This window comes from Ixodes scapularis, unplaced genomic scaffold (genome assembly GCF_016920785.2).
Source record: "Ixodes scapularis isolate PalLabHiFi unplaced genomic scaffold, ASM1692078v2 PGA_scaffold2__306_contigs__length_199485367, whole genome shotgun sequence".
Classification (NCBI taxonomy): domain Eukaryota; kingdom Metazoa; phylum Arthropoda; class Arachnida; order Ixodida; family Ixodidae; genus Ixodes; species Ixodes scapularis.
This window is the reverse complement of record NW_024609857.1, coordinates 23,975,274-23,990,401: the sequence shown is the minus strand read 5'-3', so window position 1 is coordinate 23,990,401 and position 15,128 is coordinate 23,975,274. Positions and strand designations below refer to the sequence as shown.

The 15,128-nt window shown below is 42.2% G+C and overlaps 1 protein-coding gene across 5 annotated transcripts in view; it reads left to right on the top strand.

Annotated features, from left to right (window-relative positions):
* The window catches only part of LOC8035924 (arfGAP with SH3 domain, ANK repeat and PH domain-containing protein), a 47,966-nt gene that overhangs the window by 10,660 nt on the left and 22,178 nt on the right, over positions 1 to 15,128 (top strand). For all 5 annotated transcript variants that reach the window (XM_029985934.4, XM_040205998.3, XM_040205997.3 and 2 more), the window contains 3 exons: positions 1,154 to 1,242; positions 3,956 to 4,136; positions 5,843 to 5,931. In XM_029985934.4, coding sequence (XP_029841794.1) covers positions 1,154 to 1,242; positions 3,956 to 4,136; positions 5,843 to 5,931 — 359 coding nt within the window. The remainder of the gene's footprint in view (positions 1 to 1,153; positions 1,243 to 3,955; positions 4,137 to 5,842; positions 5,932 to 15,128) is intronic.

Here is a 15,128-nt window from a genome sequence, read left to right as displayed (position 1 = left end):
GTTCTGCAAACATTTTCGAAAAACCTTATCTTTTTTTTCGAAGCGCCGACACACGTGAACGGAGCGTTACAACAGTGGCCCTTGACGCGGTTAAGCTTAGCATGCCTCGGTAAAACTGCCTCCACTGGTGTTCTCCGCTTACTTTTGCGCTGCCTTTCCTAAAACTTGTGCTTGCTTCGACATTTTAAAACTCGATAATCACGGTTATCAGTGCTGTCTGTCGCAAATTGAACCGGAGAAACATAGAAAGCGCCACTGTCTTAAGCAACAGCCTCTCTTAGATGGCCGGTATTTGTGCAAACTTGCGATGTTTTGAGCCACCGCGAGTTGGTCGGACACGTTTTTGCCTAATTTCTCATCGCGAGTTTTGTTTTAATTTGTTTTTACTTGCGAAAGTAGAATGTTTGAGGATAATAAAACGAGCAAAATAAAAAGAATCTTATATTTCCAAAATAAACATAATTTTTCGACCCGCATCTCCCCTTTATGACTGCATATGTTGTTCTTTTATAAACAATGGGAAGTATTATTAAATTGCACGTGAAAGACAGCCAAGTTCTCGCTGACCAGTATCCATAGCTCCAAAGTATAGACTGTTAAAGGGGCGGTGCAACGATTTTCGGACTTTGGTCAAAGATTTCTGGAAGTTTCCCCCGACACTTCTGAAGTAAAGAGCAGAAAACCGATTTCGCCTGCGTCTCCTAGTTGTTGCGTAAAAAAAAGATAAAGACTGGCATTTCGGGCACCCCTCAACTCACTCCCAGTCTTCAGGGTCACACCTTGTCGCACTCCCAGTGACGTCATTCGGAGTGCCGTGTAGCTTCCCGTGTGCTATCTCGGAGGACGCTTCTCCTCCCTCTCTCTGCGTGCATTAGCGGGCGCTATGCTGCGGCTTAGAGCCGAGCGAGGTCACGTAATCTTTCCGCCGTAGTTCCTTCGGCTGCCACTTGGGGCTGCAGGTGGGGGGAAAAGCTCGACTTTTGCTTTGCGATTATGCAGTGGAATCGCGACATTTTTAATGCAGGAAGTGTTTTCTCTATCCTCTGGGACACGATGAACAACTTAAAAATGACGAGATGCAAATTCTTTTAATCATAAAATCGTTGCACCGCCCCTTTAATGCCCACGTGTGTGATCTTCCACATTCCTCCAGCTGGCAAGAGTGATGACAAATAATGGCTTCAACGAGACTATGGAGGCTACGATGACACAGTCAAGGAAGCCCAGTCCAAGTAGTCCCATGTGAGTTTGTTGTTCCTAGTAGTTGCAATAGAACATCTCTCTGCTAACAATGTGAATGTAGTGATGGCAAAGCAAAGCTGAAGTTGCTTGATGCACTAGTGTAGGCATTTTAGATACTGATGTAAAGAAATGTCTGTAAAAACTGACTTTTCTCTATGCAGCGATGGAAGTGGTCGCGCAATTTACACCAATGTGCGCCATGAATGAGGGTCTGCTACGTCTTGCGCCAAAGTGCTATTTTTGCTAAGAATTGCGCCACACCTGCACCAAGATGGGCAAAGCAAAAAAGAAAAAAAAATATTATTGGTCAACTAATATTTAAGGCAGTAGGAAGAAACGAAAATGGTACAAATATGTATTTCAGAGCGTCTCTACTCACCACATAGTTTGTTTTATCTTAAGTCAAAGTACAGTCAAAGGCTTGAACACACACAACCACAAACTCGTACTGAAAGCGCAAGTCAAGGGACATTCGCTGCGACTGCATTTGATTCGTTTAGTCGCTAAAAGACCACGCACAGGAAGATGGACGAATGCCATTGGCGATGGTTGGTTGGCTGGTAGCAGTGGCTGCATTTTAAATTAAGGTGAAACGAGGTATTGAGATTGCTCGTCAAGCGCACTGGTTGATTGACGCGCTGGGGGATTGGTCGTCGACATTGTATAAATTTCCAGACGATGTGAGGAGCAAAAAGCTGAAAGAAAACATTGCCAAGGAGTGGGATGCCGGCTACTGTGATAAGACAGAACAGGTGTCTTATACTACTGATGAGATCACTTAATTATCATGTCTCTGCATATCTCCGTGCCGCCTCTCACAAGTGCACTCGTGCCGAGCTTCACCGCTTTGGACCGGAGTGCTAGGTGTAGCGGCTGACAGGTGAGCACCTGGGTTAGCGCGATAGGCTCAGTAACTATGCTCAGTACTATTCCAAGTCTACTTTTTTACAATGGAGCTGTTAAGGGCTAGTTTCCCCAGGATCGTGTCCCCTGCGAAAAAATGTAGACACAAAACTCGGGACAGCTACCGCCATCTATGAGCGACGGCGGCAACCAGACAATCGGCTTGCCGGCCTTGCTCATAGATGGCGACAACCTTTCCAGCCTTTCCACTTTGATTTTCACCAGAGTGGAAAGGCTGAATTTCTCTAGGCGTTGTCCTAGATGTCGTCCTCGAGGTCATCCTAGAAGTCATCCTTGAGGTCGTCCTAAATGTCGTCCTTGAAATTGTCCTTGAGGTTGTCCTAGAAGTTGTCCTTGAGGTCGTCCTTGACGTTGTCCGAGAGGTTGTCCTCAAGGTCGTCCTAAAAGTTATTCTTAAGGTCGTCCCAGAGGTCGTCCCAGAAGTCGTCCTTAAGGTTGTCCTAGACATTGCCTTCGAAATTGTCATAGAAGTTGTCCTTGAGGTCATCCTAGACGTCATCCTAGGCGTCGTCCTTGAGGTCGTCTGGATGTCGTTCCTGAGGTCGTCCTCTAAGCGTCGTCCTAGATATCGTCCTTGAGGTCGTCCTAGACGTCGTCCTTAGGCGTCATCCTTGAGGTCATCTAAGAAGTCGTCCTTGAGGTCGTCTGACCATAGTACAGCTTCGCTGGTCTTCCTTCTTCACCAGAATGGAAAGGCTGAAAGTTTTTCTTTGTCTTGGTGGTAAGTTGATCTTTAATTTTAAAAATCTGCGCCGAAAAAAAAAAAATGCAGGTCTATATTTGAATAAGTGATAGTCAAGGTTGTTCCCGTACAGCGGTCGATCGAAATAACAGCGAACTTTGACTTGACTATGGTTCCAACACCGCTAAGGAGCAGTGTCACTTGCACAAGCATAGGATTTTATAATATTTCGGGGTGGTTGTTTTGGCAGTTAATAATATTAAAGTCTTGAGTTTGGTAGGTTCATAAAACTTCGGGGACGCATCGTTTGTTGATAGACAAGTTGGTTTTCGCAAGCATTTTACAGAACTTAGATATACTGCAAGCTAAATAAACTACCGGCTGTAAAAGAGTGAGGGGAGAGAAGCTTTATCTCAACTGAAGTGTTGCACTATGAATAATTTTTCATCAATTTTTAATACCCATTGTAAATGGGACCTTCTCTGATGAGCTTATTTCTAAAAAGATTGCTTTCTGTTCCTTTGGCGCCCTATCTGTTTCATTACAAAAGGTTAAAAGTACGATGCTCCAGTATCAAAGAGCCTTCAGTCATTATCAAAGGTGAACTCATTTAGCGATGCCATCACTTTTTCATCTTCAATTGTTGTGCTAGCTGGTGCGTGCTTCTACTCCGAAAGGATCAGTGACTGCTCCGAACCAATGTTTTGCCTGCTACAGAACCTGCTACAAAAGGTCTAATGCCGCTTCCATCACTGTATATGCTTTGCCTTGCTATTTTTTTGCTTTCCCATGTGGCAGATTCGGGGCTCTGGCCTCATTTATGTAACTTCTTCTATTGTGTGATGTTCTTTCTGTATTACCTTTCCCAAGTTACTTTTTATGCGCTAGGATTCTCAGACTTCCCAATCTCGAGGAATGCGTGACCACCCCTGCACCCTTACTGAGGTGCAGGGGTGGTCAAGGAAATCTGGGAGCTCAGGGAAACCCAGGGCTCCTAGGAACCCAGTTTGTAAATGCACGTCTTACGGTGTACTTTTGAAAAAAATTTTGAGCTAAGATAAGAAGAAGATGAAATATTCAAGTGCCCATTTTGTCCGAAATGCCCAGGGAGGAACGATGCGAGTTTATTCGTGCAAAGTACTTGGAGCGCAAGTTCGCCGTGAAGACGTGCTCGGACGAGAATGACCTGTTGCAAGACTTGGGGCATGCTGTAATGGCAAGACACCTCTACCAGCTGCTGCAGGCCTTTGCAGAGGGAGCCATTCTCACCGCCGTGCTTCCAAACTACGTGAGCACCTTCTACTCTTCCTCTGGCCGTAGCACATGCTTGATTGACTCTCTACAAAAGCACAATAAGGATACTTTTACACTTGGCATCAACTATTTGTCAAGGGCTGCATAGCTTCCACAATGTTCCCATGCCATCAAAGCTGCTTGTGCAAGCGCATGGAAATGAGGTGGAAGATTTCGCAACAGTGCAGGGCTGTAGCACTTTGGAAGCTATGGTAGTCCTGGCGACGTAGCACAAAATAATTGATGCCGGGTATGGTAAACCCACTTCTTGTTTACACCTTATGTCCCCAAAGGCCCAGTGATTGTTAATCTAGGCCTTGACAAATTTCAAAAGAAAAAGAAAATATAAGGCAAGCAAAGGGTGTAAATTCCTGAAGAAATGTGTAGCTTAGTGTCTCCTTTGGACAGAGTATAGTATTTTCCCATACTTTCGAGGTGGCCTGTAGCTTCTGTCACCTACCGTGCCGCAAGATAGCACCCCGAACCAACTTCGACAGCTGAATTTATGTGGTTTATTGGAAATCTGGATGACTAAATAAAAGCAATCACAGGTGGCACATATTTCCACATATCTGTGCCACACTGGCAGTTTTGATGACAACCTTTGAATTCTAAAAAAAACAATACGAAAAAAACTGGTTGCCTCTTTGCACCGGCTCAGTCATGCTCAGTAATATCACAAACAGTATCGGGGGAACGCTGGAGCGCGTGGCTTTGGAAACATGCTGTGCTACCGCGAGGCTGATAAAACTGTTGCGCACAGTGTGTTGCGATTAGTGTCAATGCTGGGTAAACACCTTGCCCTTCATCTGCAGCCAGCCGATGTGAAACTTTTCTTTGGTTCGTTAAAGGTCAAGACAAGCATGAACTTAAGAGGGAACACTGGTCTTGGAGCTTTTTTTCTTATTTTATGACCAAACTCAATGAAACTGCACACGCTTGTTCAGCTTTTTGTGCTTATTTCATATATCTGGTAATTTCTTCAGTCAGTAGAATTTTCCTGAAAATGAGTAAAACTTGCCTGCCTTTGTTTGGAGGAATGATATGGAAAAAGCTGCTCAACAAAATATCCTTTTTAACACATGGCCAGATACTGCGAAGTGTAAAGAATACAATGTTGGAAGTACTTTTAGGATAAAGCAATTATTAGTGATTTCACAGCATTTTGAAGTTCAGTGCTCAATGCATGGCTAACAATTAATAAAACAAAAGATCAAATAAAAAATTTTCTATACTTACATTAAAAAATCTGCTCTCAACATTGTATGCTTCACACATTTAGCAACACATTTCAAGAAAGGTTATATTTCTGACTGCTTTAGATGCTGAGATATCCTTTCTGCAAATTTTCAACGAGTCCGAAAATTGTGTTGTGTGAAAACAATGTTTTAGAGTTAACTTTAATGCACATTCAGCCCGCATAGAGATCATAAATTGATTTATAGCTCAAATATTCATCCACAAAATTAGAAGCCTGGTAGATTCAAAAGAACAACAGCCATTGCCGTTTTCAAAAGAATGCAGTTTTACGAAGTTTTTGGCTCCCAAGACCCATGTCCCCCCTTAAAGAAAGGCAAATGCCACTGACCTTTTTTTTCTTTTTTTACTGCCATTTTTAACAGTTGGGTGTGTAAAGCAAATGCTGCACAGTGCGTGTCTCAGTCAAAATGTAGATAAAACACTTTACGTGTCTGCTTCCAGCAAAACACAGCCGACACTGCGCTTCACGTGGCCGTTGCTCAAGAAGATGGCACCTCTCTTCACATTGTAGATTTCCTGGTGCAAAACAGGTAGAGCCCATTCCTTTTCTATATTTCATCTTTGTCATTGACTCTCATTGCATTGGTGTCCTGTGAGCCTGCCTCGTACCGAGGTTCCCCAATTCGCCGCACACGGCACTTTAATTTAACATGTTGGGGCAAGGCACGCCTTGGCACATTGTATAAGCCTAAAAAGTCAATTTTGAGGAAAAGCCACATTTTATCAGCAAGCTACACCTCTTTACTCGGAGAAGATTTGGAACCGAAATGCCACATTGCTACTTTGAGGTTTCCTTCAGAATCTCTCATTAATTATCAGCCAACAGTAAGCCACTCTACCATTTCGGTTAATTCAGAATTCTAGTTAAATCCCACTATGTTCAGGGAGTACTAGTAAGTTTTAAGTGTTTCCGACAAGAAAATGCTTCAGCATCTTGGTTACTAGTCAGTTTAAAGGAGGACACTCCTTGAGAATGTCGACTTTTAAGTTGCTCACTTAATCAGCGTGAAATTTGCAGGTGATGTTTTTTAGTCATATAGAAGGAGGGCAAAGTTTCAGCCCTGTGAGTCAATTTTATGGGGTACCATAACCTCAGAACGAAGTAAAGCATAGCTTGGCATAGAGTATGCTCAATTAATTTATAATTGAGAAATAGTGTTGATAACCACATATTTTGCTGGTGGTATGCACAGTAAAGCACCAGTTGCCGGTTGCTATAAAAAAAAGTTTCACAAAATTGCAGTTTTGCCAGTTACAGTTTATTATATTAAAGGAACATGAAAATGACAAATCTGAGTTCATAGTAACCGGCTTGAAACAATCGATTTTTTAAGTGAAGTTTATGCCAATCAATTGGAACGCAGAAAAACACATTCAAGGTGCTCAAACCTCTACCTTTTCTTTAGCATTAAAGAACTGAAAATAATTTTAAAAAAAATAACTACCGTATGCAGTGTAGACAAATGAAACTTTCTGGGAGTGCTCTCTAGATGTTTGCCTATGTAATATGGCATTTTTCAAAATCAACTTTTTTGTATCAAATTCTTTTTTTGTGTGGCTTTTTTTTTGAAGGGCATAGATAGGACACATAATTTTTTCAGTAATTTTTCCACAAGATAAAATGAAATTTCGTGCAATATTTATGTCGGACACAATATAGGTAGAGGTCACGGCACGCTCTAAGCCCCGCCCATTACTACTGGATTGGCTTGGCTGCTTGGCTGAACATGCTAAGAAGCCTAGTGTCTCCCTTTTGCGACATCTGGTGCATCTAGTTTGGCGTCTGACACCACCCACTAGTCGTGCGAGCAGACGCGCAGCAGCAGCTTCCGGCATTATCTGCTATTTCAGAACTGTCTATCGTCATCTGCAATGCGTGTGAGAGGCGGACACGAAAACTGTGTGCCGCCGTCTGCTTTCGCGTCCATCCGTCTGCTATTCCACCCATCTAAAAAATTCTGCAACGCTCGGAAGATGCACCACGGTGCAATACAAGTGTCTGTCGGCGTTTGTCGATGTGCGCTAATAAGCAACTGTGAGGACGGAGAAAATTAACAAATTAAATATACAGTCCTTCCATCTTTACTGTTGTTATTTTTTTCACATAGCTCCCGCAAGTAAGGTGGGCGAGCATCATGACCCACAGTTAAAATACAACTTAAAAATATTCACCTCGGTAGGCCAGGTGCAGTGCAAAACTTGAAAGCTACTTGTATTTTTATGCGAAATCACAGGAACATAGACGAACTTGATATGCGAGCCGAGCACCCAATTGCCTCCAGCCAAAGGGCTCACAAGTTCTTACCTGTGTAGGTATCGTCTCGGTATTAAACCATGGTTGCAACCACACCGGTTGCACAATTCACAGAGCAGCAGTACTGCTTTTATGGGAGTGAACACCTTTACTCGGCACCAACACGCGCAAAGGAGCAAATCAAGCCAGATCAAGCAACATAGTTGACGTGGGAAGCTAGGCTTAGGCCAGTCCCACTACGAACCCGCAAAGCACTTTTGAAGACGCATGCGTGTAACAGTTGTTTGCTGCAAACCAAGTCAGTTGAGAAGATCTTCCTCAAAACACCGCGGTGAACGCAGAACGACTCACGCTGATGAAAATAAACAAGCTCATCGAGCATAGCGTGCCGCAAATGCCGGCAGCCATGTTTGTTGTCGTTTGAAGCCGAGGCAGAAAGGCAATTTCAGGATATTTTTGAGGACAGTAATGACTCTACCTAGATTAGTTGTTTCTCAAACATAAAATTATTGTCGATATGATTGCTGTTACAGCGTGGAGAAACAATTTTATATCTCAATCATCTCTCCAATCAATGAGAGCCAAGAAAAGGTGCTTAGTTTTGTTAGCACCGGGCGAGGCCTGTACTTTGTTCACTTCTAAGCTGAGACTGCAGTGGAAGCCGCATCCTTGTTAGACCAGTCACACGCCTCTCTTTCGCCACGTCATCACGCTCCCCACCATACCCATGCACGGAGAACCAGGTCAGGTGATGAGAGAGGTAGGCTGTTTGGTCCAGCAGGCACGTAGCTCCCATCATAGTGTCAACTTAAAGGTGAAGGAGTATAGAGCAAGGCTACCCCCACCTAAATTGTGTCTAACAACAAAAATATTGCTAATTTTTGTTTGTTCTTTTTTGTTGAAAAGTTAACACAAAAAAATGTCCTATTTAGGCCCTTTAAAAAAAAAATTTTGTGTGTTTTTTTAAGATCTCCTTAAGCTTGATGGATTCAGAAATCCATACATTCTATAGAGTTCCATCACCGTTCTACTTATTATGCTAACTTATTAGTGCTCATTTATTTCTGAAGCCTTATGAATAAGGATGGACATATGCTTGGGCATCCCTCTTACATCGCTCTCCTTGGCAGAGGTGCGGGTTTACCTCAAGGTTGTCCCACTTGGCTGAGCACCGCATAGCTAATGATAATGGCGTCCTTTCAATGGATACTTGCGACAGCTCTTGGCAAGCTGTTCGCCGAGACAAAGTAAATCTACAATAAGAGAGTTTGGACTTGCTCCCGACGCATAAGAAGAAAAGCACTCGTGCATAAGCATAGAGAGTGTTGACTTGCAGCCTAGAAGTAAGAATGTCTGATTATAATGCAATCAATGCAAAGGTGCGAGCGAGCTGGACAAGGATGACGATAATAATCCCTGGAGAAGGGGGACAAAAGATAAACACAAATCTCTACACACAGCTACGTCACTGGTGCTCGACGGAAAGAATCTGCCTCCCAAAATTGCACATAGTAATGTGCACAGTGTCCAAAAAAAGTTCTACTAAAATACCGAGCGTCTACCCATTCACAATAAGCGCCCACCCCTCAATTTTGTAACGCACGGAAAATGCACAAAGGACATATCTTTACATATTGTTGACCTAAGGAGCACCCATCTCCCAGTTTTACATAATTGTCTTTAAATTTCGAGTGGGCAATTGCTCAGGAGCTTACAGTTATACTATACTCTAATGTTTTTTGTTGTTTCTTTATTGAAAGAAACTTCAATAGCTTTTTCTGTGTGTGCAAAACACGTATTATACATAAAAGGGTTGCTTTAAAAGATCGCGCATGATGTAGATTGGTAGTCTTGTGCGAATAGTGGATTTTGAGTTCGAAGCGAATTCGAAGCGAATAGTGGTTTTGTCCGAATATTTTCGATTCAAATATCGAATACTTGTTCCACGCCTTTCACTATTATAGCATAATGCTTAGACAAAACCCAGCTAAACTTGTGAAGGTTGTTCCACTTGTTCATTTATAAGCTAAGTTTAATTTATCTATACTTATAAATTGTGACCTTAGAAGGTCTGATTGTCTTGGGATGGCAAGTAAACGACGGATTCGACATAAACTGAATCCTGTAGAGATGCCCAACTATACCCAATTGAGTGGATTTACGAATCTTGCTATATAAAATACTCTTTCTTTAATCTCGAGTTAAAAAGGAAAGAATCATGTATGATGAACGCAGGTTCTCAGGGCATCTCTGCCTAACATAGTATAAGCTCTTGCATAACAGTTTAATTTTAAAACTTTTACTGCAATGTAGATATCCACACTCACAAAGTTTTTATTTAATTTCAAATACAGTCGGCACAGGTGCACCATCCCGCCATTGAATGTATGCTTTACTTCCAAGCACGCAATTACGATATTCATACTTTTCCAAGTGTTTATCGCGGCGGGTTACCCCGTTGAGTGCGCTTTTTACTTAGCAATGGTGCTCTGCGGAGAAGCAACACCTGCGCAGCTCGCTTTCGCGGGTATTGCTTCTCCGCAGCGCACCGGTACTTGGTACGAAGCACACTCAACGGGACCAACCCGCCGCAATCAACACTTCGAAAAACACGAATAGTGCAGTTCTTCTCGAAGCGAATATCGAATAGTGTATTATTCGGAGCAACTATTCGAAATTTGGAATATTCGCACAACCCTATAGATTGGTGTACATCATACACAGTGCCGTTTGTGTGACGTGTGCCGTGAAGTATAACTTGTGAGCATCCTCTTGTCAATGAAATACTTCGATAAACTGGAAGGAAAGCATCTTGTATTTTGCTTCCATGTGCGTGCCTTGTATCTGGGCCAAGTTCATACATTTTAAAATGTGACCTGATTCGTGTGCATATAGACATTTGTACCATAACTAGTTAATGCATAATCGCTGTATCAATGATAGAACCAGAGAACATGCCACATCTCTACGAAACGTGACAGCAGCAGGACACCTCGCAGCCCATTGTCGCGCATGCCAATGCGAGGCAACCTTGTGCAACGTAAGCATTGTGGGGCGACATAAAAATCAACTCGCCCGTGAACTCCTGGAAGCCCTAGCCATCGAAGAAAAAGGCGAAGACTGTGTTAGTGCCCCTTCCGTCGCACTACACAACTCCGAGAAGATTTTCCTGCGGAGTGACATGAGGACCAGGCAAAGGTAGAAGAAAAGGAAGACCGTTTAAGGGAGACAGAAGAAAAGGGATGAGAACATTCCGAAGGCAGAAAGGACAATGCGTTTAGGGAAGAGAAATTCCGAATTAAGTGTAAAGAAAAAGAAAACGTAAATCAAGTGTAAAGAATTAAAAAATCTAAGTGTAAAGAAAAAGGAAACCGGAATCAAGGATTAGCAGAAAAGGAAAAAGAGGCATCATTAAATGTTGCTAGTCCAGCGGTGCGAATATTATATTTTTTCTCTGTGTGTTTTCCATGTTCAGCTGGCCCCATTCAAATGCTCTTTAATTGAATGTATATTATATACATAAATACTTTTCCCCCAAACCCCAAGCTGCTAAAACGCACATGAGATATCAGTATGCATTGCACACAGGAAAATAATACAAATCTGCTTGCGGCATCAATTTTCTTTTATTTGAAAGCATTTTGATTTTAAAGCGAGAAAATGCCATGTGGCAGTGTTCACAAGTAGTAGCAATGCCACTTGGCATTGTTACTCATAAACAGCGAGCACTCTGAAAAGGCTTTGGGGATTTTTAATACTTTTCACAAGGAAATGTTCAAAAGTAATTTTTATAACCCTTTCTGGCTGCATGATTTTGTGGTAGGTGAGGAGCCGTTACGACATTCACAGCAGGCTGTTAAAGCAGGAGGCTAGCAATTTGAGAGTGTTACTCCCACAGATAAAAACTTACAGGAGCTACATTTCCGTAACTTCATGGATATGTTAAAAAAGAAATGCTAAATACAGTGTTTTTTTTTATTAACAATGACTTGTAAAAACAGAAAAGTTGATATAGCCCAAAGTTTTTATTGCTATGTATTTCTGGATAAGTATTCCTGCCGATTGTTAATATTTATGCCACAAACATACCAACAAACAAACTTAACCTCTCTTGAGCAATGTTAACAGGTCTAAAGAATGTGCTTAGGGAAACTGCATTGATCTGTCTTAACCAGGGTGTCTAGCGACCAGGAAAACCGGAAATTGTCAGGAATATTGTCAAAAAGCGAGCCCAGTCAGGAAAAATGAGCAGGAAATGCCATCGAGCACCCTGAACAAAGGCTTGAGGACTTGGGGCCAGAAAAATAGGCAATAAATTCTGCTTAGAGCGGAGCGCGTTCTCTGCTCACTTGATGTATAGTGTGCTACCCGATGCAAAAAAAACAACCAAAAAATAGAGTCTAAGCCTTGTACTGGATTGGATTGAGGGTGCAACACTAGGCTAGATCCAGTTAGATCTACTAGATTTAGTGACAAATGGGAAAGCTGCAGACCCCAATCCAATCCAAGCCTTCAGCCGAAAGTAACCAAAAGTGTTCATCTGGCGGCCAAAGCTGTCATTCGGTTATTCACGTGTGTGTTTGAGCGTCGTGTTTTCATCATGTTTCTGGGAGTGGCCTCTTCACTGACGATGTCGGCGGCAAGAAAGTGCTCGTTTAATCCGGACTGGGCGAACCCGAATATTTCAGAATGTACAAGTTGGATTAAGCCCGTACAAAATGATCCTCACAGTGCTCAATGCTCCCTGCCTTGTGTTGTAATGGTCTTATATATTTAACTGCCTCTATAGTGGTCAGGCAGTTTCACCTGAAATTGTCAGAGAAAACCTGGAGAAGTCAGGGAATCTCAAAATGATAATTTGCTAGACACCCTGTTAACTGAGGGAACAATGCAGCTCTTTTGAGTATCACCAACGGAGCCAGAGAATCGGATATTACAACCTAATGTCGTCTAAATGCATAGAATGTCTGATATGCCGAGGCTCGATCTAAAATGGGCCGTAAATGGGCCACACGCAGCAATATAAACTTTTTGTCAAAGGTTTATTTCACAGGTTGGTTTTACCTCGCAATATTAAAAGATGCAGCTCCCTTTCTGTAAAAAGAATACAAAATATGCTTTTAAAAGGCTTCTGGAAAGAGAAAAACGTTTTTTAACAATCTGATTGGGACACACATATCAAAAAATTAATTTTAAGCGAAAAAAAAAAAAAAAAATGAAGAGCAATATTGACAGCAGAGACGCGATTGAGTCGGTAGCCACCTCCTTCCCACTTGCTTTCTCTCTCGGCATTTCGGGCGCATGGAGGAGAGGTGGATCGGCTTCGCCTTCATGTTGAGGTGGAGAGAGTGTATGACCATCTTGTTGAGGTGTAAAGAGAATATGACCATTCCATGACGTCGTGGACCTTGCGCGCTGAATTTAAGATAAATCTCACGCCGTCAATATTGCTCAAAAAAACTTTTTTTCGCATAAAATTTATTTTTAGACATGAGTGTCCCAACCAGAGTGTTTAAAAAAACATTTTTTTTTCTTGTCAGGGGCTCTTTAAAGGGGCACTGAAGTCGATTTTGAGATTGTCCTTTTGTGGTGACAACCCAATCTAGACGCTCTAAGCATCCCAACAAACCCGAAATCACAATCGTGGGTAGCTTATTTCCTCGTTAAAAGCGTGTTCATAGATTGCGACACGTCCTTTTTGGGATGAATTTTTTTCCGAGTGAAGTGGTTGACGAAGGGCGCTTGTCGGCGAGTTGCAAGCGATGGCTTCGCCCGTGGTGAAAAAGAGGAGTCTTATCTGAAGCTGTACCTACCAGACTCTCTTCGAAACGAGTCATAATAAAATCATTCAGAATCTGCGCGTATCGTAGGGCTTTCATTGGTCCACACAGTGCAGTCCGCGAGAAAAAGAGTCCACATGTTTTTCTCTTGCCCTGAGGTGAATAGGCAGTTTTGTAATATAGGACTTGGTATGTGTGAGAGCTAACAGATTTTAAACAATATAAGATCCAAGACGACCTTTTCCAAAATTGACTTCAATGCCCCTTTAAGAGTGGTACACGATAGCTAAATATAAATCCCCGCTTGTTCCCAAGCCGTGAAAGTGTGTCTGCGTGGCCTAGTTGGTAGCATGTTTGGCGCGCAACCGAAGGGTCGTGGGTTCGATCCCGCTTCGCCTATTTTAATTTTCTTCTTTAAGGGGGAACATGGGTCTTTGGAGCCAAAAACTTCCTAAAACTGCACTCTTTTGAAAATGGCGATGGCTGTTGTTCTTCTGAATCTACCGGGCTTCTAATTTCGTGGATGAATATTCGAGCTATAAATCAACTTATAATGTCTATGCTGGCTGAATGTGCATTAAATTTGACTCTAAAACATTGTTTTCACATCACACAATTTTTGGACTCGTTGAAAATTTGCAGGAGGGATATCTCAGTATCTACAGCAGTCAGAAATATAACCTTTCTTGAAATGTGTTGCTAAATGTGTGAAGCCTACAATGTTGAGAGCAGATTTTTTAATATAAGTCTAGAAAATTTTTTATTTGATCTTTTGTTTTATTACATGTTAACCATGCATTGGGCACTGAACTTCAATATGTTGTAAAATGACTAATAATGGGTTTATCTTAAAAGTACTTCCAACATTGTATTCTTTACACTTCATAGTATCTGGCCATGTGTTAAAAAGGATATTTTGTTGAGCAGTTTTTTCCCTATCATTCCTCCAAACAAAGGCAGGCAAGTTTTAATTATCCTCAGGACAATTCTACTGAATGGAGATATTACCAGATATATGAAATCAGCACAAAAAGCTGAACAAGCTTGTGAAGTTTCATTCAGTTTGGTCATAAATTAAGAAAAAAAGCTCCAAGACCAGTGTTCCCCCTTAAGGCAAATGAATTACTCATTGACCAATCAGGATTTTCTTGTCCCACCGATGCAGACTTTTTCGTGACATGAGCTCCTTAAGGCTATTGCTTTAATAGGGCCAAAAATCTTGCCAGGGCCAACGGCGGATGGCGATGCAGACGATCGAGTCAAGTGGCAGGGCACATTTGGTGCACATATTGATGGATGGCGTTGGGAGCAGCGTCAGAAGGCGTGGACAACCAGTGAAAGAAAGCAGACGGCATGCTGACGAAATCCATCGGCAGCAAAACCGCCGTAGTTATGCAACCATATTTTTTAAAAACTTTTTTTACTTTGCCATTATTGTCTGCATTTATTTTTTAGCCAAAGGTACATTAGAATTAATTTTAATAGACCACGGTCATTGCGGGACAGTCTCAATATTTTTTTAAAAGCAAGCCGGAACAAGGAGGTAGCACCATCTATCAATATGGAGCGCAAGTTTGTCGGCTTCTTGCTCAGGGGTTGCGGTGATGTCAGAACACCGAGCTCTTATTGGCTGAGTGAAAAAAAATAGTGGGTAGAATTCAAGGTGTCTAGCACTGAGGTCTGCCCACTATCC